Source organism: Mangifera indica, chromosome 9 (assembly GCF_011075055.1).
Source record: "Mangifera indica cultivar Alphonso chromosome 9, CATAS_Mindica_2.1, whole genome shotgun sequence".
Classification (NCBI taxonomy): Eukaryota; Viridiplantae; Streptophyta; class Magnoliopsida; order Sapindales; family Anacardiaceae; genus Mangifera; species Mangifera indica.
In genome coordinates this window covers 16,837,955-16,860,693 of record NC_058145.1, presented here as the reverse complement: position 1 = coordinate 16,860,693, position 22,739 = coordinate 16,837,955, and the positions used below count along the sequence as shown (strand labels likewise).

Genomic DNA, 22,739 nt, shown 5'->3' with positions numbered 1-22,739 from the left:
GGCAAAGTATGAAATATGAAAAGGGTATAATAAGAAAGGCAAAGTTGACTGGAATAAATTCGAAGGATCAGATGCAGGAGTACATTGTCATAAAATCAGAGGCTTCAATGTTCTTGAGATTTCAAGTAATGACCCCCAAGTACAAGCACAAATTCTAAGATTCTTCAAGAGCATATTGAATGGCAGTAGCTGCTTAAAATCATATGAAGCTTGGGGCAACCGGTCCCTTGGAAAGTCCAAGGTGTGCTTCCATCCCATGATGCATGTCCAGTGGCCGTAAAGTTTCTGATTCTCGAGGATCTGCAAACAAGTTTTACATAACTTAGCAGCACATAACAAAATGCAGAACGTAATTTCCTAAACTCAAATCCAATAAACTTCCTGACAATCTAATGAAAGACACCATATACATAACACTTTCCAAATAGCAGGCTTTATGAATTATTTTACTGGAAAGCACAATACAATCCGGGTTTCACCATCAAAATCAAATCCACAATCCTAAGTCACTTCTTCAACAATGATAAATTCTCAAATTCCCACTTTTTTATCTCATCGTATATCAGGAGGTCTCCCATGCTACTAGTGGTTGAAGCAGCAACCAAGTGTGTCATCTAATGATAGGTACAGCAGCCTGAAAATTTCTAAAATGGCACTGCTATGAGGACACTAACAAAAGGAAAGCTAGTTTGGACGGAAGCGCCCAAAAGTCCAAAGTTCTCTGACATGTAGCAAGGATAATGATGATCTTGTAAAAAACTTAACCAACTGTTTTGAATACTACAATTTAAAATTGATCCAAAAATAGAAGATTAGGGGCAAAAGGAACAAACCAATGAGAATTTTAATAGTTATGATGGTGTGATGGAAAATTATGATCATTCTTGAGCAAAAATTTTTCAATAGTACGAAAGTAATTAGGAGCAAGAGCCTTTCTTTAAAAAAGAAAAACAAAAGAATGATTAACTGAAAGAAATTGAAGCACCAAAAAGAGGAGAAAAGAAACAATCATCCCGAGTTCTTCCAATGGAATAGGTTGGATACAGTGGTGATATTAACAACTCAATCTCTAATTTGGTGATTCATGCGGTGGTTAAGTACGGAAGAGGTTGGATACAGTTGGTGAAATTAACAACTCCATCTCTAATTTGATGATTCATTAGGTTGTTGAGTTGATAGGCACAAGCCCAATAAATCAATTACAACTCAAGCAATATAATGATGGGTCTCCTATAACAACTGATCAAATTGATCTTATTATTCCAACAGAATTCCATTTTAGAAACCAGGGAGAAGATTTTATTGATATAACTCAAATCTTTAATAACCTCCTGCATTACCAACCACATAGACAAGAAAAAAAGAAAAACATGATCAAGACCAAAGATCTCTACTACTTCAAAACTCCAGATCAAGTTTTACTAACTATGGAGGAAGAAGACAATCCAACAGTTACATGATTGAATCTGAAGAATGCAAGTGACAAACACTTAGGTGACTTTAAGATTTTTTTTCTAAAGCCTTTGGTTCAAGTGGCTCAAATTCATATCATGATAGTTCTTAATATGCAACAAAAGATAGGGGATAGAGGGTTTTCCAAAAAGATAAGGGTCCACCAAACTCAAAAAGACAAACAGCAGAAAGTTACCATTCAGATAGTCCTCAAAACCAAAATCATCCAAGCTTCCTGTCAAAGCCTCCAAACCTAGCATTGAAGATGGAATTTCCCCTGGAGGCCTCTGAAATCTGCACATTTTCAAACAAGTACAGATTACAGTACAGCAGGAGTACATTCAAAAATAAAACAAAAACTATTAACCCATATCTTATAAAACGACAATCACATGCAAAAATGCAAAACTAAAAATTCAATTTATGATTTACTACCCACTGGTACAATATTTTTTCTACAGAAAAACTAGCAAAAGACAATATTGTGTAGAACAATCACAACTAACAGAATCAACATGCAACACATCTATACTCACCACTTCCATTTTCTTTTCAAAGACAGAACTATATAATTCTACATAAGCATTCAGATCTTTGTCCAACAAAACGCTTACATTCTGCCCACATCATACACATATTGATACAGGAGCAAAGATTTCAAAAAAATAATTATGTTGTTTTCTTTGGACAAATCCCACTAATCTTTTCTTTAATGAAAATTTAACACCTACATACTAAATCCGTAGTTCACAGCAGTTCAATTAATAAAAATACTGCCAAACAGAAACTAAGAAAAGGACCCATAAATCAAATGTTAAAGCATTAATCAGGTGATGATCTGCCACATGATTCTACCAAATACGCAGCTCATTCTCAACCATACTATGTCCAGCAAATAAGATATCATAAGGAATTACGTCACATTTATAAGTTGGAGTTACTAGTTGTTGGACAAGTGTTTTTCATACAAGTACTTTTACCTAATGACAACTCAACATTCCGGTTATAATCATAATAACCGCGTTACATACTATTATTCAAGGAAACGTTGCAGAGTAAAACCCATGGAATATATATTATGAAGAACGAAACAAACATGTTCATCATTTGCAGAAATTTGAACAAATAATATTGATATATACAAAAAAAAAAAAAAGCAATTAGCCATCAATCAATAGGTTCAATCACTTAAAACTCCTACCGCGAAAGAATTTGCCTATCAAGATCCATTTTCAACGGGAACGCTGTCCCATATGTATTCGCAAGGATTTTTCTCTTCATGTCCTCTTGTGTCTTCCTTGCCTAAAACCACAATAAATAGATAATAATCAATTCAATTAGACATAAACCCTAAAAATTTTCTTTCAAATTTCAGGTAATAAAAAATGATAACTACGCATACAAAATATAATCATATATACACACACTATATAGTTTCCAATTCAAATAAAGAAAGAATTATTAATAACAACAGTGCACCAAGACCAACAGTTAAGTCTTTGAGTAATTAAATTAATGTCTTGGAAGACAGGTAACGAACAATTTAATATTTTTCAATGTTTTCTCAGGAATCAATCGGAGAACAGACAAATAGATATAACAGAGAAGAAAAGTTACGGATTGATAGGAGATTTCGAGGGGGTGAGATCCAACGATGTCACTTTTGACGCCATGTAGACCGAATCGAAGCGCGTCGTTTTGGATACCTCCGATTTCGTGTGGAGTGTTCTTTTGTGCCTCCATTAATGTCTTCTCCTTGGGGGTTCTCTGTGACTCTTTTAAGCGTTTGAGAGTGATTTTGCAGATGCTTTGTGAACAAGCTATGAAGGTGAGCTGCAGAGAGAGGGATCAATTAGTAGTTACATTCAAATCGAGAGCAGAAGTCTTGTACTTAATACGACATCGTTTCAAGGGTCGGGCGGGGGCTTGGGTAAGGCTTTTGTTTTTTTACCTTGGAAGGCCCTAGAGTAGGTCCAAAAAAATATAAATATAAAAAGTAATTAAAATTAAAAAATATAAAATTATATAAATTAATAAGCTGACTCATTAAGCGTCTATGAAGGCATGCTTGAAAGGCCTTAAACCGTATCACAATCTAACCATGTTTCCAAGTCAGTATGGTAAATAAAAACCAGAAAATTTGATGAGAAAATATTATTAATATCATTTTAGATAAAAAAGTGTTATTAAACGAATCCTTAGGTGGCAAAATGATATTTACTCCATATTTTTTTTAATATACGTAGAATTGTTTGCGTGTATATTTATTTATTTATACACACGTATACGCTGAATGTACTTATGTTACTGTTAGAATTACGGGGGTTCGTTATTAGGTTGACTGGCTGTTTTGGAGGCTTTGCGTATCGGGACTCCCCACTAGTTCTGTCAAGCTTCTTCATTAGCTATATACACCTCTGCAGAGATTTGGTTCAGTTCCAGCCTTCCCAAATCCCCCAATTCTTGCTTTCTGTTTCCCTTTTTAAGACACACCGTACTTTTCTAATGGAATCTGAAAGTACTGTAATGTACTCCAACTCCCATCGGTTCTACTTTCACCTTAGTTTGATGAATCGTTTTTCATTATTTGGTAATGTTCTAAATGCACAAAAGCTCACGCTGTCAAATTTTCTTCTCGTTTCTTAACAGAAGCGCTCCATCAGTAGCAAATCGCCTGCATTTTTATCTGCAGCAGAGCCATACAGAAGGAAATAGTTTCTCTTCTATTTCGTGAGGTACCAGGAATGCGAAAGAAAGATTTGACTGGCTTATTATTATTTTGTTTCCGGGTCAAAGTTCATTTACTTGAAGAAGATTTTCATGGGTTATTATATTAGATTTACCGTACAGTTTCTGCCACAAGTAACTCACCTTTCGGTTTTATATTGGATAATTAATACTTAAAATGGATTTTGTCAGTGCACTGATAGATTTTACAGAGAGATTTGCGTGCACAGCTATGGACAAAATAATCTCGATCTAAATCGGTAAAATATTTAGTTAAAGAAATATTTTATTATTAAAATAAAAAAATTATTATAAAAATAAATTATTTAATATAAATAATTATGATGTGTAATAAAATTTAATAAGTATAAATAATTATTATATTTGATTAAAGATAATACAAAATTATTAATAAATTGTTTTACTTAAATATCATTGATTATAATTATTTTTAAATATTTTTTATATTATTTGTTATATTAATTAAAAATAAATTTATTTTTGTTTCAAAAAAATAATAAATAATAATATAATTATAATAAAATCAAGATTATTTTGATAATCTTTTAATACTTAAGATGAAAGTATTAATTAGATTATCATTTATATTACCTATCACATCAACATTAATAAAAAAAAATTACCGTGATCTTTTAAGATTGACAAATTAAACAAAGTAATATAAATAATAAAAAATAGAGTATCAAAGTAATTTTTAAATCCCTCAAACCAAACGGCCTTTAAAGATTTCAAGCCTCTTTGATTTTATTGAAAATGAGATTTCTTAATAAAAATTATATAAAAGATAAACGCAAAGATGAGAAAAATTCTCACAATTGAAAATAAAAATGTATGTGTTCCTTTGCTATCTCACCCATGTTTCTGTTCACTTTCCTGTTTTCGTTCTTATATTCGTCCCTTTATATTAATATATTTATTTAAAATATTAATATATTTTAATAGTTTTAGATTATTTATATTTTTTAATGTAAATATTAAATTGACTAATATATGATATTTATAATATTTGAAATAATAAATTAATTTTAATTTTACTTAATTTTATTATTTAAATATTTATATTAAGTTTAAAATGTAGTATGAGAAAAAAAATTTCTGTAGAAACGGAGAGAAAGAAAAAATAAAGAATCCTTATTGCCCCATAACAAAGATGTGATGTGGACAAAGATTAATATCCTCGATAAATATGGGATTGAGATCTCCTTTCCTCCTCTTGCCATCCCTAACTATCACTGCAAACTAAACTTTTCTGCAGGCTCTAATTAGTACAGCTACTTAATCCCATAGTTTTACTTAAAGAAGAAGAAAGAACTAAGAAGCCTGAAAGATGGCCTCTAAGGGGTAGCTAGGGTATTCTTTAACAAAAAGCATGCAGGATGAAAAGAAAACACAAGCTTTTGTAATCATCAATGCTATCAGATTCATAGTAAATTCTTCACTTCAACAATGGCTTAATTTGCTTTCGGGTCCTTGAAAGCCCGGTTGCTGTGAGGAGTTTAAGCATAAAATGTTCTTGCTTCGTTCATGTTCATCATCAATATACCATTAACCATTTAGCTGGTAATATCCTTTTCCTCTGCAAACCGAAGTTTTTTCCTTTTTGTTTTCTTAGTCTCTAACTGGGTTTATAGCCTTGAATCCCGTTGCTGGCATTCTACATAATCCTGAGGAAAAATTGAAACTGAGGACATAAATGAGACGATTTTCTCAGGTACGCCATATATTATTATTAGTGAAAATAGTTGAACTTGTATAGTGAAATTCAGGTCAAGGGAGATAATGGGCTGTGTAGTGGATAGATTTGAATGGAAATTTATTTTAGAATATGAAGAGTAAAAAGGGATTCTATCAGTACACTTCCAGCTTATATGGTGAAATTTGTAACCATAACTATTACTGCATACTAGTTCAAGAAGAAGACGCCTGGTTATGGAAAAAATAAAATAAAAGCTTATTATAATCATTACCACTATAAGTTTTATCGCAAACTTTTCTCAGTGTCCTAAATAATATTCTATTGTATGCTCTCTTTTTCAACAATGGCCTCTTTTGCTGTCGCATATGGTCTCCATGGAAGCCTGGTTGATGTCATTGTTGTGAAGAAAGGAGTTTAAACACCAAATATTCTTTCTGTTCATGTTCATCATCAATACCCTTCATATCATTTAACTGGTAACATCCATTTCTTCTGTAAACTAAAGGATTTTTACTTCCTATTTTCATATATAGCGTCTCTAACTGGGTTTAGTGCCTTGAATTCTTACTTGAATCTGTTTGGTTTGCAGGAAAAGTTTGCATTTTGTAGTTCACTTTCGCTCTCTGTTGGCTTTCTATCAATCTTTTGGCAAAAGTGAAGATGATTTCTACGAAGATTATGATCTTTCTCAGGTATTCGTTTATTCTGGTATTAAAAAATAATGGCCAAGCATGTTCACATAATGATGCTTTTGCTAGCTAGAGACTTCATCACTTTTTTCTTCACAATTTAAATCAAGTAATATTGTTTAAATTCTGAGTTTCAAGAACCACTAGCTAGTTATTTCCTATCCTTTCCTTTCCCCTTCCTCCTCAGTGATATGGATTCGAGTTCGGATTACTATTTAATTCTATTTGTGCTGGATTCAATTCAAATTTTAGGTGGTATCTACTATCTAACCACCTAAAATCAGCCTATAATGTTGATAGCTGGCTACTAGACTCCAGTGGGCCTAAGAATAAGCCTGCTAGAACATGATCCATGGGCCTCACGGTGCCCATGCTTTGCGTCCACACATAAATATATAAGCTTTTTTTTTTTAAATAAAAAATTTTAAGTGTTAATAATAAATAATTCCCCTTAGCTAAAATCATAATTGTCCTAAAGTAATATAATTCTCCCACACGCAAAAAAATAATTAAAATAAATGTAAGATTTGTATTGGCCCCTACTTATCGCACCAAACTCCATTTCTAAATTAACTCCATCAAAATTTTTAAATATATATAAATATTGAAAAATTATATTAAATACCCATTTTACCATTTTATTAAGCAAAAATGTTCATTTCTCCTATTCCTAAGCAAAAATAGCCATTTTTCCTATTCCTAAGCAAAAATGCCAATTTTTCTTATTCCTAAGCAAAATGCCATAATTTTTTTTAAAATACCAACATTACCCTTCACTCTTGCTCTCATTACATACACTTCTTATATCACTTAAACACTCATTTTTATTCTCATTTTTACTTAATATTAATTACTACAAGTTCATTCGGAAGGAAGAAATTTGTATTTCTGAATTCGAATCGAAAAAATTAATTCGTGAAAACTACATTGAAAATAACATGTTAAGAATAAATAAAAATATTGAAATACTCTAGAATGTCAATAATAAAAAAATTACTCGAAAATCCAAAAAAACATATTTGAATTTCAAAAATTACACGTTCAAATAGCTTAGGAACGAGAAAACTAAAAAATTGATTTGAAATTTCATAATTATATCGTAAAACATATCTAAAAAACACAAAACTAAAGAGACAAATGTTAAATTTGAAAATTACATATAAAAAAAGTCTAGTCCAGTCACAAATAAACTCAAAATCATAATAACCGAAAATCCGAAATTTGATAAAACAAAAAAATATATAATGCATACTAAAACAGTTTTATTTTGGCCTCCAAATTTGGTTCAACCAGCAAAGTAGGTTGTCGTTATAGAGCTTGAAACGAGCTTCGCGTTGTATATTACAGGCCCCGTAACTCCTCCCGGATTAAAACTTATGGTCATTCAAAGTTTGTCTCCTATATACGCTATAGTTTTAAAAAAATCAATTTTCACCCAACCCACGGTTTTCATGCACTGTCCCACGATTCAGTGTAAAATTTTCCACGGACCCCCGTGGATCTCCCCCTCTTCCCCCTCCCCCTAAAATTTTGAAAATGTTAAATTTTTCCCCCTATCCCACGGCTGCTCGTGGAAGATTACCGCAACATCAGCAGATCTAACCCATTTTTTGACCAAAAATCGTTATTTCAGTCTTTAATTTCAGCAAAAATCAAATCTACACATCTAATAACATAAAACTCCTCAAGAAATTCAAACAAAATGTAACATCCCTCCCTAGAAGTATTACCCACCGAAGGAGAAATGTTACGAATTAATATCCAGAACGTCCATTTTTTTTCTTTTTAAAAATATTTTAAAATGATCGCAACACTAAAAGTATTTAGAAAGTATTATAAGAAAACTGAAAATTTGGAAGTGAACAAAATATGTATATACTCATATGAAAAACTCATCTGAAAACATATGAAAACATGGAGTAATCATATACAACTGTACAATCATCCCAAAAAACTCCAAAATCAACAAGAACATGCGACTGTATATATGTAATATAAACCAGAGATAACCTACTCCAACCGAATCTACCTACGCTGACCTGACCCTGCCTCGCAGTTACCCCGATCACCTGTACCTACAATCATGAAAGAAAAAGAAGTGAGTGATAATAACACTCAGTAAGGGGAAAGAATTAGGTAAACTATCTAATTTCCTATTCTAACTCACTCTCGGGACTCAACCTTACTCACAACCCCTATAAGAAATCGAGGGGATAATCTAGTTTATTCTTTACTATTTGAGTCATACTTTGTCCCATCTGGTATCTATTTGATACTTTATGGAAGCTAACTATAGGAATTTGATACTTTTCTAAGCTCGAACTCTCTTTCTTTCTTTCGCTACACTATTTCTGAATCTGAATTGAGCTTTACTGCGAGCATGCTCTACTGCGAGCGGACCCTACTAAGGGTCTATGTCCTACTACGAACGTGTCCTACTGCAGATGTGCCCTACTACAGGCGGTATAGTATAAAGTGTCCCCTCATAATTTATAGCATGCATACGGGTCTTATATCTTACTAATTTTGCTTCCATCTAAATTTATTTATAACTCACCAGATATTACTCTTGGGACGACCCCTAAATCTTGAGCCCTAAATTCTTTTTCTTGCTTTTCTTTCTTTTTTTCTTTTTTTTTTCTCTCATTTCCTTTATTTTCTTTCTTCTTCCTTTCTCTTTTTTTCTTTCTTGCCCAAAACTACGAAATATTGTTCACAGAACAGTCATTTAGCAGGGCAACCTTCTTTTTCATATAATTTAATAGCCCAAACGGTTTCTAATTCATACAAGTTATATATCGTTGAAAAGAGGATTCAAAGATCTTTCCAACAAGCTATAATAACACTCATAATTCAATAGATAAGATAGTCAAAACATGAGATAAAATCAGTGGCAAAAACTACCTCCTCTATTTATTTGGTAAAACAGTCCTTGTGGTTCATGCAATATTTAACAATTCAAACGATCCCCAATTCATACAAGCTATATATAACTAAAAAAAGAATTCAAAGAGCTTTCCAACAAGATATAATAGCACTCATAAATCCTTAGATAAGACAACCATAACATAGGACGAACTCAGTGGCAAAAATTGTAAATATTATGTAACTTTCTGCCATGAACAAAATCACACATATAGACATCTCAAATGGCAAAACAACATTTCTCAACTTCAAAATCATCATTTATAACATAGATCCAAGGAACCAAAAGCCTAAAACATGCAATATATCAATGATGATACCTCTTACCTTGTTTCAAGCTAAATATTTACAAATTGACTTCCTTCTCTTTGTTTTGTTACCTTACATCAACACCAAAACATACTAACATATTCATATCACATGCATCTAATATATAAATAAACATAGGAAAAGGAAAAAAGAAGAGATATTTTTTTGGTTATCAAGGCTCCCAAAGTGCTTCCTCTTATTTTTCTTCCTTATTTATCTTCCAAAATCCTCCCAAAATCACTCACTGTTCTTAAAAATGCAGCAAAGAAAGGAAGAAGACTGTCTTCTTCTGGAAGAGATGAGAGAATGATGGAAAAAGCAAAAGGTAAAGGTTTTTTTCTCTATTGACTTTTCTCCTCAAACATATATATCTTCATACTTTTTCAATATATTATTATATATATCTCTGTGTGTGTGTGTTTTTTTTTATATACATATATCTATATATCTAAAAATACACACATACAATTGGAAATATCTCTCAACATGGTCAAAAGATGTAATTACCCCTGGAACATACTTAAGGGTATTATACAAAATAACCAAGAATCAAAACATTTTATGCATTGTTTAAAATCGGAACCCTAAACATTGAAACCTCAAAATCTCCCTCAAATCAAATATAAAATTTTGACGTCTCGTCCTCTTTCTCCTCTTTCAAACATTAGAGTTTTGGGCAATTTTGCTTAACAATAAATATTTCCCACCTTTATCTAAACACATTGGTATATCATTAAGTAATCGAGTAAATTTGAATTACTCTACCGTATTATAATACGTCAATATTTATATTTATTTTTTACTTATTATTAATATATATAGTATTAATTACTTTAAAATCATTCAGTCATATGATGATATTCTAGTTTATTAGTGGCCAAATGACTTATTTACCCCTAATTTCTCAAGTTTTCCCCTATTAACTTTGAAAATCTTATTTACTCACCTATAAACGATTAAAATTAATTGAGTCCGTTAGTTATATTATTTCCCCTCCTAAACCCTAAAAACTAATAATTTCTCTGAACCCAAGTTTTCAGAAACTACATTTCCCCTCCAGGGTTTTCAAACTTTCAAATCAAATTTTTTGACAATGTCAGACAATCCCCAGGCACCATGTTTTCCTCTCTGGAATCTCCTCTTTTTGGTCGTGCAACATCTCCTCCTCCTCCTTAGGATCTTCGTCTTTGATAAAGACGAATCGTCTTCATCCAGAGATAAAGATGGTTAATTTTCATCTTGACGAAGACGAGTCATCTTTATTGAACATGACACTAAGGAGGAGGAGACACTACATGACCTGAAAGAGGAGATGTCAAAGAGGAAGACACAGTGTTTGGGGATTGTTGATCATCGTAAAAAAAATTGGATCTGAAGTTCCTAGGGGGGAAATGCAGTTTTTGAAAATTTGGGTTGGAGAAAATGGTTAGTTTTTAGGGTTTATGGGGAAAATAAAATTAAATTTAAGTTTATTTTTAATATTATAGATAAAATGATGATTTTACCTCTAAAATCGTTAAGTTTAACCGTCTATGAGTGCATAAATGAGATTTTCAAAGTTAATGAGGGGAAACTTGAAAAATCAATATACTTTAAGTGGGAAATAGTCCTTTGGCCTTTATTAGTACCAAAAAAACTATGTACGAATACACATATAGGTACACACTTATATGTGTCGTAGTACGATTTAGTGATTTTGAATTAAAAATAAAATAATATTCAATCACATAATGATACATATAAGTGTGTATTTATTTGTATACTTAAAGTAGGTACATATAACATTATTTTTATTAGTACTTATTAATATCTAACTGTTTATACATATATATATGCATGCCATATGTAGGAGGAGATAACCATATATGAATATTACCATTTTCTTCTTTCGGAGAGACAAAATAGAGCCAACCCATTTAGATTCCAATCTAGTCAATTTTGTTGTCTCCTACTTCACCTTTTTTTTTTTCTTTCACCTTTGGTCTTTAAAGAATCCACTGAAACCTAATTAGTTCAACTAATTTTACATTATCTATAGTCCTTCAAAGACTAGTCCTGGTCAATACTGAAATGTGTTTTAGCCATCGAACATAATTGATTCGAGGTTGAACTAGACAAATTACACCAAATTGCAAATCAACCACTAGGTCAATCGATCAAACTATCGTACTAATGTTAACACATTGTTTTCAATTTTCAATATACAACACATACTACCAAACCTCAAATATGTTTTGGTTAAATATTATTCTAATGTTATTTAATATATCTGATTGGTCAATTAATATGCAGACCAACCCCTTGATTGGGCCAATACTTGGTCTAGGTATAAACATTGAATTGCACTAGAAGAATCATATTAGAATTCTATTGTCTTCTAGTGTGGAAGCAAATTAAGCCAAAACAAAAGCATCTACGAAATTACTTAAATCTGAATGGCTTCCTCAAATTTAATTAATGCTGCTTAATGTATATAAATTTGTAATGTTTTAATCCTTTATCTCAAGACTCTTCATCATTTAGTAAGAATTTCTTATAGCCAAGGGATGAGAATAAGCAGAGCATCTTTGGAAGAACCAACATGTAAGATTTCATTTTTTTAGTGATATTTCTACTTCATTAATACGCAAAACCATATGAAAATGTATTTTATACCATCTTTGAAAAAAGAGCAAAGTCATGTGTATGTAGTTTTGAATATTCAATGAAATATTTAGATAATATACTGTTATCCAATTATATAATGACATATAATTTGAATAACTAATTGAATACTCAAAATTAGTTAAACATAGTTTTATTATTAGAGAAAAGAATGATCATGCTCCACCATGATTAAGGGTGGGAATCTAACTTTTTTGTACTGTAGAAGTAGGGACAATAGAGATTATAAAGTTTAACTTAAACATACATAATCTGTTTAATTAATGGTCTTAAACATTAAAACACAAACTGATAAAATATTTCTGTCAATTTCAAGACTTTAAAGGACCATATTCCACGTTTTCACTGCATATATAGTGAACTTATGACTTGGACCAATACATCTTGCTGGTTTCAAAATTCAAAAGATATTTGCCCAGTGTCTAATAATTTTCATAAATTTGATGGCCTACCTCAACATCCAATGGAATACATAAAGATAGAAAAATATATGATAAATTGCAATAGCAGCATACACTTTGTATTGGGAAATCATTTTTTCATAGAAAATTTATCAGCATTAGACAGAAATTAATGTGAATGAGTGCAGTCTGTCTGTGAAAATTATGCTCAAATATTATTTTTTTCTTAGATTTATTTCATTTTCCAATGAATCCAATGTTCAAATTGCTTACAGGAACACCGTTCTGCTGGCCTTGTGATGATATATATGCTTAACTTTAGAGGGCAAGCTCAAGCATATGAAAATCTACAAATTGCAGTGGTCCAAAACTTATAAGGTAAATGAGAGAAATAAATCATAGTTAGTTAGTTTAATTATTCACTAATTGTTGGATAAAACTATATGCACCTAGTTTGAGTACTTATTTAGGTACTTAGATGATGTATAATCATATAATTGAGTAATTTTAAAACAAGGATAAATCAATACTCAATCACATGATAACACATTATCTGATATATAATTCGGTGCAATAGTGATCATATCCATACATACTTGCAATCTCTAATGTCATGTTTAGATAATAATAAACCATGCATGAAATCCATAATTTTAATTCACTATCATCAATATAGTATCAAAGAATGAGGCTCAAAGGATCAATAATGCAAGTAAGTTCCTTAGAGCCCCATAGTTAGGCTAATGTTCTCTCAGAAGCATGTTTACTTAAACCAAATTTAATGCAAATTTGAAGTTACTATTTGCTTGCCATCAACAATCATCCCAACACGAAACAAAGTCATTTTAAATCCAACACAAAACAAGTTCAGAGAAACGAAAAGACATACTTCAGCTAGTATCCATGGATACCCTGATTTCCCTACAACAAACTTAAACAAAAAATCTTACAGCTTACATCTTTGAAGTTCTTGCACCGATTAGTGTTGACTCTCTATTGGGTGCCTCCCAGTTTTTGCCATAAATTTGGAATCCTGAAAATTGAGATTGAAATGAATACTTATCTAAAAAATATTACATGATCTGTAAATTTGAGAAGGATTTACACTAGCTCAGTCTTTCAACATATATATACCTGCTGACACATTCTTGTTGGTAATAGCAAGAAAGGTAGAGTGAGGGATTGCACTATTGGAGTCCAGATTTTGAGGTAGATTGTGACTATAGTTGCTTGTGCCGCAGCTTGCATCTTTTGACATTCCAATAATCTGCTGAGAGGCCGCAATTGGCGATGAATTTAACTTCCTTTTAACCGCCATGGAGTCTTCGAAAACCGCTACACTCGGCACAATATCGGTGAATGCACGAAGAGTAGGTTCTTCAGCTTCATATGCAGTATCCTTGGAGGAAGACTCCATGTTTGATTGACAAGCTTTGAATTGGGTGAAGGACCTCAGTTGGGTCAAGATTTGTGTGCTTGTGTTGGACCCTCTTTTCAACTCATGGAGTGTTCTAATGCACATCTTTTCTTTAGTCCTTTGCCTTGCTTTCGCCCTCTTCTTGTCCCTGATTTCCTTCGCAAGAAGTTGATGAAATGCATCTTTCTGAGGAGCCTTTTCAGCATCCTCTTTCTCTTCAGAATCTCCCTCAGTTGTCATCTGTTCTTCTTCGCACTGATTTCCTTTGTTTTTTTGCTTCAGCATTAATTTAACTTCATGAATGGCCTTCCTTGATTTCATCAGCAGCCACCCGAGGGTTTTGCTCGCTTTATCAAACCCTAGCATGTCTTGAAGATCAAAGAACTCGCGAGCAATGTCAACGGAGAGTCTCACTCTCCGATCTCTATATCCTTGTGCCGTGTAAATCTTGCTGTGCCGATCTTTCCTCACAGCCGGCCTCTTGCAGCCCCCACCAAAACTTGAAGGATCATAACACTCCCCGTTGATGCAGTCAACCGTAGCATTGGCTGAGAAGGGCGCCATGTTAGTGAAAGATTCAGCCATTCGAGGAGTCGCCGGAAACAGTACACCAGTGAGTGGATCATGCTGGTAGTTGAGTACAACGTTGTTGTTGCAGTCAGACCCAGCAGATAGAGAAGGAAAATGGTGGTAAGAAGAAGAAAAGTTTGTAAAATGGTCAAGGCTAGTGGTGGAAGAAAACATTTTTACCCAGAAAGAAAAAATGACTGTACAAACCCTAGCTTCTCTAAACTGATGAAGAAAACTCCATTAATATTAAGATCCAGAGAGAGAGGGCATAGACAGTTGAAGAATTCGATTCGTTAAAAGACAGCAGCTACATGGTTTTTGTTGGGGACAAAATAATTTTGTTTTTTTTTTTTACATTCTTTAACTTTTTGGGCAAAATTAACATACAGAGAGAGTGAGAAGGAGCCGGAAAAACTAAAGTGGATGATTTATATAGAAAACTACACGTAAACTCAATTAAATGTGTGGTGAAAGACATAGCTTTGTGAATGTGAAAGCACAACAAGAGCAGTAGGGCCTGATGGGAAATCTTTCAATAAACCCCTTAATTTGGACAAGAAATCTGGTGTCTACAAGAGCTAGGGTTTTAGGCTTCCATTAATTTGATGATCATCATGGTGACCTAAAAACTAGGTTTTCTTAGCTTTCACTGAGGTAATTTCCAAAAGCCGTGAGGTTTATGTGGTGGCAAGCTGTGGCAGTAGAGTTCAAAGCTGTGGCCACTTAAAACAAAAAACATAAATAAATAAAAAAGATAGCATTCTCATTACTTTAATTGCTACAGAAAAATTTTCTCTTTAAGATAAGTGAAACGAAGGAGGATTCTTGAAAGACTGAACTGTTTAAACCGACAAACATGATGCTGTGCAAAGACTACTTGAATGCATTCTTTGGGTAATTACCATGCTTATTAGTATTCTGTCAGTATTTAATATGAATTATATAATATAATATAAATAATATATATCATAAAATATATTAAAAAATAGTATAATATGACGAATATATCGTATAATATAACATATTATTAATATAAATTGATATACATTTTTTTAAATGTGATGATGTGATAGGAGTGGAACTTGAGAAAATTACGTATTTAAAAATGTTTGTAATATTTTTTAATAAAATGATATGATAATTGCAATAATTATTATTGTTGTTTTTAAAGAAATATATTTTATAATATTATACATACTTGATAAAAGATATAAAAAAATTAAATTTTTAATATAAAATATATTAGACGATTGGACTATTAAGAGGCAAAGCATCTTTAAAGTATAAACCATGAGGCGTTGTACCTTCGAAGTACATGAGATATTGGAATGAATCAATGGCTTTCTGTTTTTTTTTGGGTAGAGACTGCCATCACAAAACAAATCACTGTCATTCTTGAACAACTTCTTAGAAGAAACCATTGGTGTTGGACACACATTTCCATTAGTCAAACTTGTGTTTTTTTTTATTTTATGTACTTAGTTTGATTAAGACAAAGACTTTCACTATTTTGAAGAGCTTCATTGCCAAGGAAATAGTGTAAATCACCAAGTGCCTCAAGAGAACTGTTCATCTAGGTATGTTTTAGGTTTCCCAATCGGTTTGTTTTATCTTCTATCACTAAAATACTGTTAATTAACATAAACAAAAAAATATAACATATGGTTATTAAGAAAGTAAGGACAATTCATATAGTAATAGGTTTAACAATAAAAAGTATTGAAAATTTCATCATTATCCAAGTTAGAGATTCGTTGAATACCTTTAACTACTAATTGAACTTTGCATCTTTCTACTGAACCATCAGTCTTATACTTTAACTCCATAGACTCATTTTGTAGCTTGTGAGATTCATGTTTGTAGTGTGTGACATTAGTTCCCAGGTATGATTTTTCTGAAGTGCTTTAGATTCTATTATAGTTGCATGCAGCAAACCCTGAGGAGAAATAGTGCTTCTTGAACTTATTCTGGCTCGAGGTTCAAGAACTAATTTTGGGAATGAAAATTAGATATGGTGGGTTGCATTTGAATTGTGTAGAAATTGGATCATTTTGACTGAATCGGTTGGAATATTTGTTGATGAGATGTGTAATTTAATATTGATAGAAGTTGAGTCAACGGGAGTAACTAGTTGACATGATGGTGCAACTAATAGTTTGTTTGCACCTTCATGTCGAGGACTCAATATACAGGGGAGAGATACTTGTGTATATAAGCTTGGATCCGAGATAAGTTGAGTTATAGTTTAAATTTGTTAAGTTTGTTTTAAAAGTATTCGAATTTGATTCATTTGAGTTCAAACTTAAATTGAGATTTGAGATCAGTTTAATTTTAAAATAATATTATTTTAATGTGTATTAATAAAAAAAATTTTGTTCAAATGTATGTTAGTTAAAACAAAGTTGTTTTAATTTATTTGTATCAGATTTTTAAGTTTGTGAGCTTTACGAATAAAATACTCTTAAATTTTGAGTTTGAAAATATTAAATTTTCAAACTCGAGTTCGAACTTAAGCTTGTTAGAATCGAATTTATTTCAAATTTGTTTGAACTGAGTTTGAGCTCGAATTCAAATAAATTGGGTTTGAACTCAACTCTAAATGTAAATGAACTAGTTGGGTATTGACTATTTACAAAATCCTAATTTTTTTAAAATCAGATCAATCATCTTATTAGTTTACAATTTATTATCAAATTATTATATATTGCTTAAATAATATCAAATATTTATTATATTTTTTAAACATAAAACATATAAAATATAATTTTAAGTATATTAATCAAATAATTGATATTTTATTATATAAATAAAAAATTAATTTTAAATTATTAATTATATATATATATATATATATATATATATATATATAAATCACATCAAATCATAATTCAACGGATCCAATTCAACTATCCATTCTGATTTTAAAAACAATGCAAAATCCATGTTGATTTCTAAATGCCAGTTTTGTTGTATGGGTATATTTGTTCACGCCTACTTTTCAGTGCAATGACACACTGTCAGACTCGGTAAAAATTCAATATTTGAAAGTTTTTTTTATCTCACCTGTCACATCCAGTGAAACATGTAGATTTTCAATTGGTCTCCTTTGCTTTATATTTCACATGAGACACGCCTTCGTGGCCATGTCTCCCTGCTGGTTTAATCCATGCACAGTGCACAATATCACATCTGTCTCTTGAGACATGAAATTAATGAAATTGAATGTGAAGGTGGAGGCGGTGGTAGTTGCTCTAGTGTTGTCCTCACTGAGGCACAGGATCTGTATAATGTGGGTGGCACACATATGGTTTAGATTCACAGCACCACACATGGCTTTAATTGCCAGACGATTTTTAGGGAACAAGTCAGAGAGACAAAGAGAGCAGCAAGCTATGGTTTAATGTAGCTCATTATTATAGGGTGAGTGCAATTAAATGAAACTCCAGCTGATAAAATATTGAAATTCTAATTACATTTTAACAATGGGGAGATATCAATATTTTCCTCTTATTTATGTATAAATAAAAAAGGATGAGTAATTAAAAAAAATATTTTATGTATAAAAAAATAAGTATTCAAAATTTTTTCGAGGGCATTTTAAGATAAATAATTTGATCCGAATGAGACTCTTGATTATATAGAAGATCATAATTTCTTTTTATTGATATATATATTCACATTTCATCCACCATTAATTATTACTAGATATATACCAATTTTTTATTTTTATATATATAAACACGCACATCCCCGAATATTAGCTAATTTAAAAAGGCTAAACAACTTTTTCCCACCCAAGTTTGATGCAGTCTTAAAGTCTCATTTACAAAGTTTTAAAAACTTAAATACTTATTCATAAATTATTAATATTAACTAAAACAATTATTTATAAGAGATAAAATTGTTATTTTATCATTAAACCCTAAAACTCTACGAATATATATTATTTTTCCCTTATAGTTTAGAAAACAAACATTTTCCCTCATTCAAAAGTTTGAAATTTTCACTTTTTCCTAAAGATTTTTTCTTCATTCTCCGACAATCGGAATTCGCTACTATCATTAGTCAGCTACCCTAGCATCTTCTTCTCCAGCCATTGGCCTTCTTATAGGAGAAGAAGATGCTTGAGTGGGTGGTTGACAGTAACAGTGGATTTCGATCACTGAATAATGAAGAAAAACTCTTAGAAAAAAAAAATTTGACTTTTAAGTGAGGAAAAAATTATATAAATTTTTAGCGTTTAGTAATAAATGATAATTTTACTTTCTATAATTATCAGTTTTAGTTAAAGGTAATAGTTTATAGGTGAATATTTAGATTTTTAAAATTTTGTGGATAAAATTTTAGATACATGTCAAACCTTGGGCGGGAATAAGTCTTTGGCCGCTTAAAAGAATATAATGATGGACATTAATAGAACCAAAACATGACCATTTAAACACTAATTTGTCAACCCTTATCAGGCCTATTCTAAAGTTGTTTGAAAAGATAAGGAAAAAGACTCCATTTATTTTTGTCACAAGCTTTTGTGAAGATGACAATACTAAATATTAATGATCCTTCAATTATCAGAGAATAATACTATATTATATGTATAAACTTATTTTATTAATTTATTTATATAATTTAATGTAACATTATAAAATTAAAAATTCAAAGTTAACATGGCCACCCACTTGAATAGAACCCTATCCTAACTTGACTTTCATGCATAACATCCCCACTTGACTATTTATTAGTAAGAACAACAATCATAAAAATTATGGATACCTAATTTCAAATATTTAATTGGGTATTCAAATATTAATTAATAGTAAATATGTTTTGACATGTTATTATATATTTGAGTTATCGCATTATTTATTTTATTTATAAGTTAAATTCGTTAATCATATAATAACACATTGAATTAAAAATTTAATAATACCAGATTGCATAATAATATATTATTTATATATTTAAATTGTGTATACAAAATAAATACATATATTATTGCTCTCTCTCTCTCTCTCTCTCTCTCTCTCTCTCTCTCTATATATATATATATATATGTACGTACACACACATTGGTAAATACTAGCTCGCTTAAAAATATATAGTGATGGGCAATATGATTGAGCAATATGAACATCAAAATAAAAGAACCAAAACACAACCATTTAAGCACTAATTTGTCAATCCTTGTCACACCTATTCTAAAGAAAGTTTGGAAAGATGAGGAAAAAAGACTCCATTTATTTTTGTTGTAAGCTTTTGTGAAGATAACGATACTAAATATTAATGATCATTGATTCTTAAAGAGTAACATTATATACACAAACTGATCTTATTAACTTATTTATATCATCTGATATAACATTACAAAACTAAAATTTCAAAGTTAACATGCCCACTCACTTGAATAGAATTCTCTCCTTACTTGATTTTCATGCGTAACATCGCCACCTGACTATTCAACCATTAGAATAATAAAACTATATACACAACTTTCGTCTACAACTTTGTGCATAAATAATAGTATTATCATATGATTAAATATTATTTTTTTTAAAATTTTAAATTTAATTATATTATAATATATTATTATTTATATATAAAAATGATGCACATAGCACTACTCATATATTAAATAAAAAATTCAGCTCTTCCCCTTTTTCACATTTCTCCGGGCCTTCGCTTTCTGATTTGTGAAGCCTGCAATTGGAATCAAACATCCCTACTTTGGGCTGAACTCATCAAGGTGGCCCAAAAATACTGACCCACATTATTCAAGAGACATACAATCAAGAAACACAATAAAAATAAAAGAAAAATATTATATAAATCTTGCTTTAAATATTTAATTTGATTCAAATTTAAAGATTTATTGATATTATTATATTAAAACTCCTTTTCTAAAGCCATTTTATTTTAAATAATTCTTTTTTTATAATTTTTTTATCAATATTTTTTTATTAATTTTTTAATATCAATATTTACGGATTTGTGTTAGAGGGTGCACGTGCACGTGGACATTGTAAAGTTATTAAAGCTGCAGTGGGCTGCAATCAGTTTGACCAAAGACAACTGTAAAGAAAGGTGTCAGATTTTTTTTAGTGGAATCAGGAATGAGAAAAAGAGGGCAATATTTGTAGATTACAAATTATCCACGTCTCTTCTGAATCTGAATGCGGGAAAAAAAACAAGAAGGCAACAAGTTTGTTCTTATCCTGATATTTTAAAATTAAATAAAATTATTTAATTTTAAAAGGATAATTCTATCAAATTTTCTCATATAATTACTATGAAAATAGAAATTCTAATATAATAATATTATAAATCAAAAAATATTTTTATAATTAAGTTTTAATGTCTAAATTTCGAAGATAAAAGTAATATTAAATGTTATTTAAATCAAAGAAGAAAAATAATTTCCATATATTGAGGGTGAAAATATAATTCAATCCAAATTATTACTTCCCTTATCACCTATTTTATTTATTTATTTTTTATAATAAAAAACTTTATTTAAATTTAAAAATTATTATATAAAATAAATCAAAATTTTGATTTTAATGTACGGTGAATAAATTCACGGACGTCACCTACTTTATCCTTATTGCCCTGTTTTTCTTAGAGCAAATAGATGTGAACACTGTTACTTTCAGACTTATCTGTGAATTTTACACACGTGTTGCACGTGCACATTTGTTCGCCTCGCTTAAATTCTGTGGTTCCCAGTTGTTTGGTTTTGACCTGACAGTACATTTGCTGAAAAGTTAATAAATTTAAAATAAAAGAAAATTTCATTATGTTGAAGATATTTCATAAAATCTTGCTTCAATATGAATGGATCAGATTCAACATGGCAATAGATCGTATCGGACTGTATTAGATTGTTTTTGATATAATTTATTCATAAATTTAGCCAAACGATGCCTAGACAAACAGGAGAAATCTCCAAGGCAGGTTTGTTTCCTTGTAGAAATGCAGCCAAAACAAATTTCAAAGATCATGCGGGCGTTTTGTCTTTATATTTCATGAATTTTAAGTAAGAATCTAAGTGTTCAATGAACTCTCTTTTTTATATTTTGATATTCTTCATACACGCATCAAATTATAAGCCTTTCCGAATCCTATAAGATAAACAATAATGCATAGACCCAATTTATCTGCAATTTCATTATTTGACTCAATATCAGTTTATTTATTTATTTGATAATATTATTAATCTCACTAAAGATAATATTTATCTATTTGATGATATCGTTATTCCAACGATAATTCTTTATTATTTTATACTAATTTAAATTTAAATTTAAATTAAATATTATAAATTTAGTTTTAATTTTAATTAAACTTAAAAAAACTTAATTTAATTCAAATTGAATTTAACCCTTGTGACAACCAATGTTATAATTTAAATTGTAAGGTGAATTTAAGTGGTCAAACTTGTATGCAATTTGTGGACCATGTATCACCCATTCTCTGTCTCTTTTTTTCCCCTTATATCCAAAGAAATTTTAAAAAATATACTGTAATTTTATATATTTCAATTCAAATAAAAAATTTATAAAAATAAAAAAGGAACTGTCTTATCATCTGGTACAGACACACATGTGAAGACCAATACTTTCAACATGCAATTTCATAGCTGTGAGTTGACAAGACCTCCTACATTAAAGACACTTCAATCATCACCATTCTTAGCCCTCTCCATCTTCCTTTCTTCTTTTGAATTCTATTTCTCCATTAAGTATCTCCACCCTCTCTAATCTTCAAGCCCCACCTCTCCTTCATCTTCATCTCTATCTTCATCTTCATCTTCATCCTCAATTTTTTTAACTGTATATTACTTTTTATATATATATATATATATTTTTTTTATT

General features: G+C 30.6%; 2 protein-coding genes across 3 annotated transcripts; both read right to left on the bottom strand.

The window, feature by feature from the left end:
- Nucleotides 1-27: 27 nt before the first annotated feature.
- Nucleotides 28-3,315, bottom strand: LOC123226479 (cyclin-B1-2-like). Of its 2 annotated transcripts, none has more exons than XM_044651005.1 (4): nucleotides 3,070-3,311; nucleotides 2,654-2,754; nucleotides 1,649-1,746; nucleotides 28-300 (listed from the first exon to the last, which is right to left on the bottom strand). In XM_044651005.1, exons 1-4 carry the CDS (start codon nucleotides 3,193-3,195, stop codon nucleotides 200-202), a joined length of 426 nt encoding a protein of 141 aa, XP_044506940.1. In that variant the 5' UTR covers nucleotides 3,196-3,311; the 3' UTR covers nucleotides 28-199. The 2 variants fall into 2 exon arrangements, with proteins under 2 accessions (XP_044506940.1, XP_044506941.1); XM_044651006.1 differs by lacking the exon at nucleotides 28-300 and adding an exon at nucleotides 342-721 and having other exon boundaries at nucleotides 3,070-3,315.
- Nucleotides 3,316-13,661: 10,346 nt separating this feature from the next.
- On the bottom strand, nucleotides 13,662-15,282 carry LOC123226475 (transcription factor CYCLOIDEA-like). Its single transcript, XM_044650999.1, has 2 exons — nucleotides 14,019-15,282; nucleotides 13,662-13,917 (listed from the first exon to the last, which is right to left on the bottom strand). The coding sequence occupies exons 1-2, from the start codon at nucleotides 15,043-15,045 to the stop codon at nucleotides 13,838-13,840; spliced, it is 1,107 nt and encodes a 368-aa protein (XP_044506934.1). The 5' UTR covers nucleotides 15,046-15,282; the 3' UTR covers nucleotides 13,662-13,837.
- Nucleotides 15,283-22,739: the final 7,457 nt, after the last annotated feature.

Excerpts from the sequence above, each read along its gene's own strand:
- LOC123226479 (XM_044651005.1), bottom strand. The coding sequence starts at position 3,195 with ATGGAGGCACAAAAGAACACTCCACACGAAATCGGAGGTATCCAAAAC. Across the intron at positions 1,747-2,653 it reads GATAGGCAAATTCTTTCGCG|ATTTCAGAGGCCTCCAGGGG; the intron begins GTAGGAGTTTTA and ends GAAAATGTGCAG. Across the intron at positions 301-1,648 it reads TTTTGAGGACTATCTGAATG|ATCCTCGAGAATCAGAAACT; the intron begins GTAACTTTCTGC and ends ACTTGTTTGCAG.
- LOC123226475 (XM_044650999.1), bottom strand. The coding sequence starts at position 15,045 with ATGTTTTCTTCCACCACTAGCCTTGACCATTTTACAAACTTTTCTTCT. Across the intron at positions 13,918-14,018 it reads CAACAAGAATGTGTCAGCAG|GATTCCAAATTTATGGCAAA; the intron begins GTATATATATGT and ends CTCAATTTTCAG.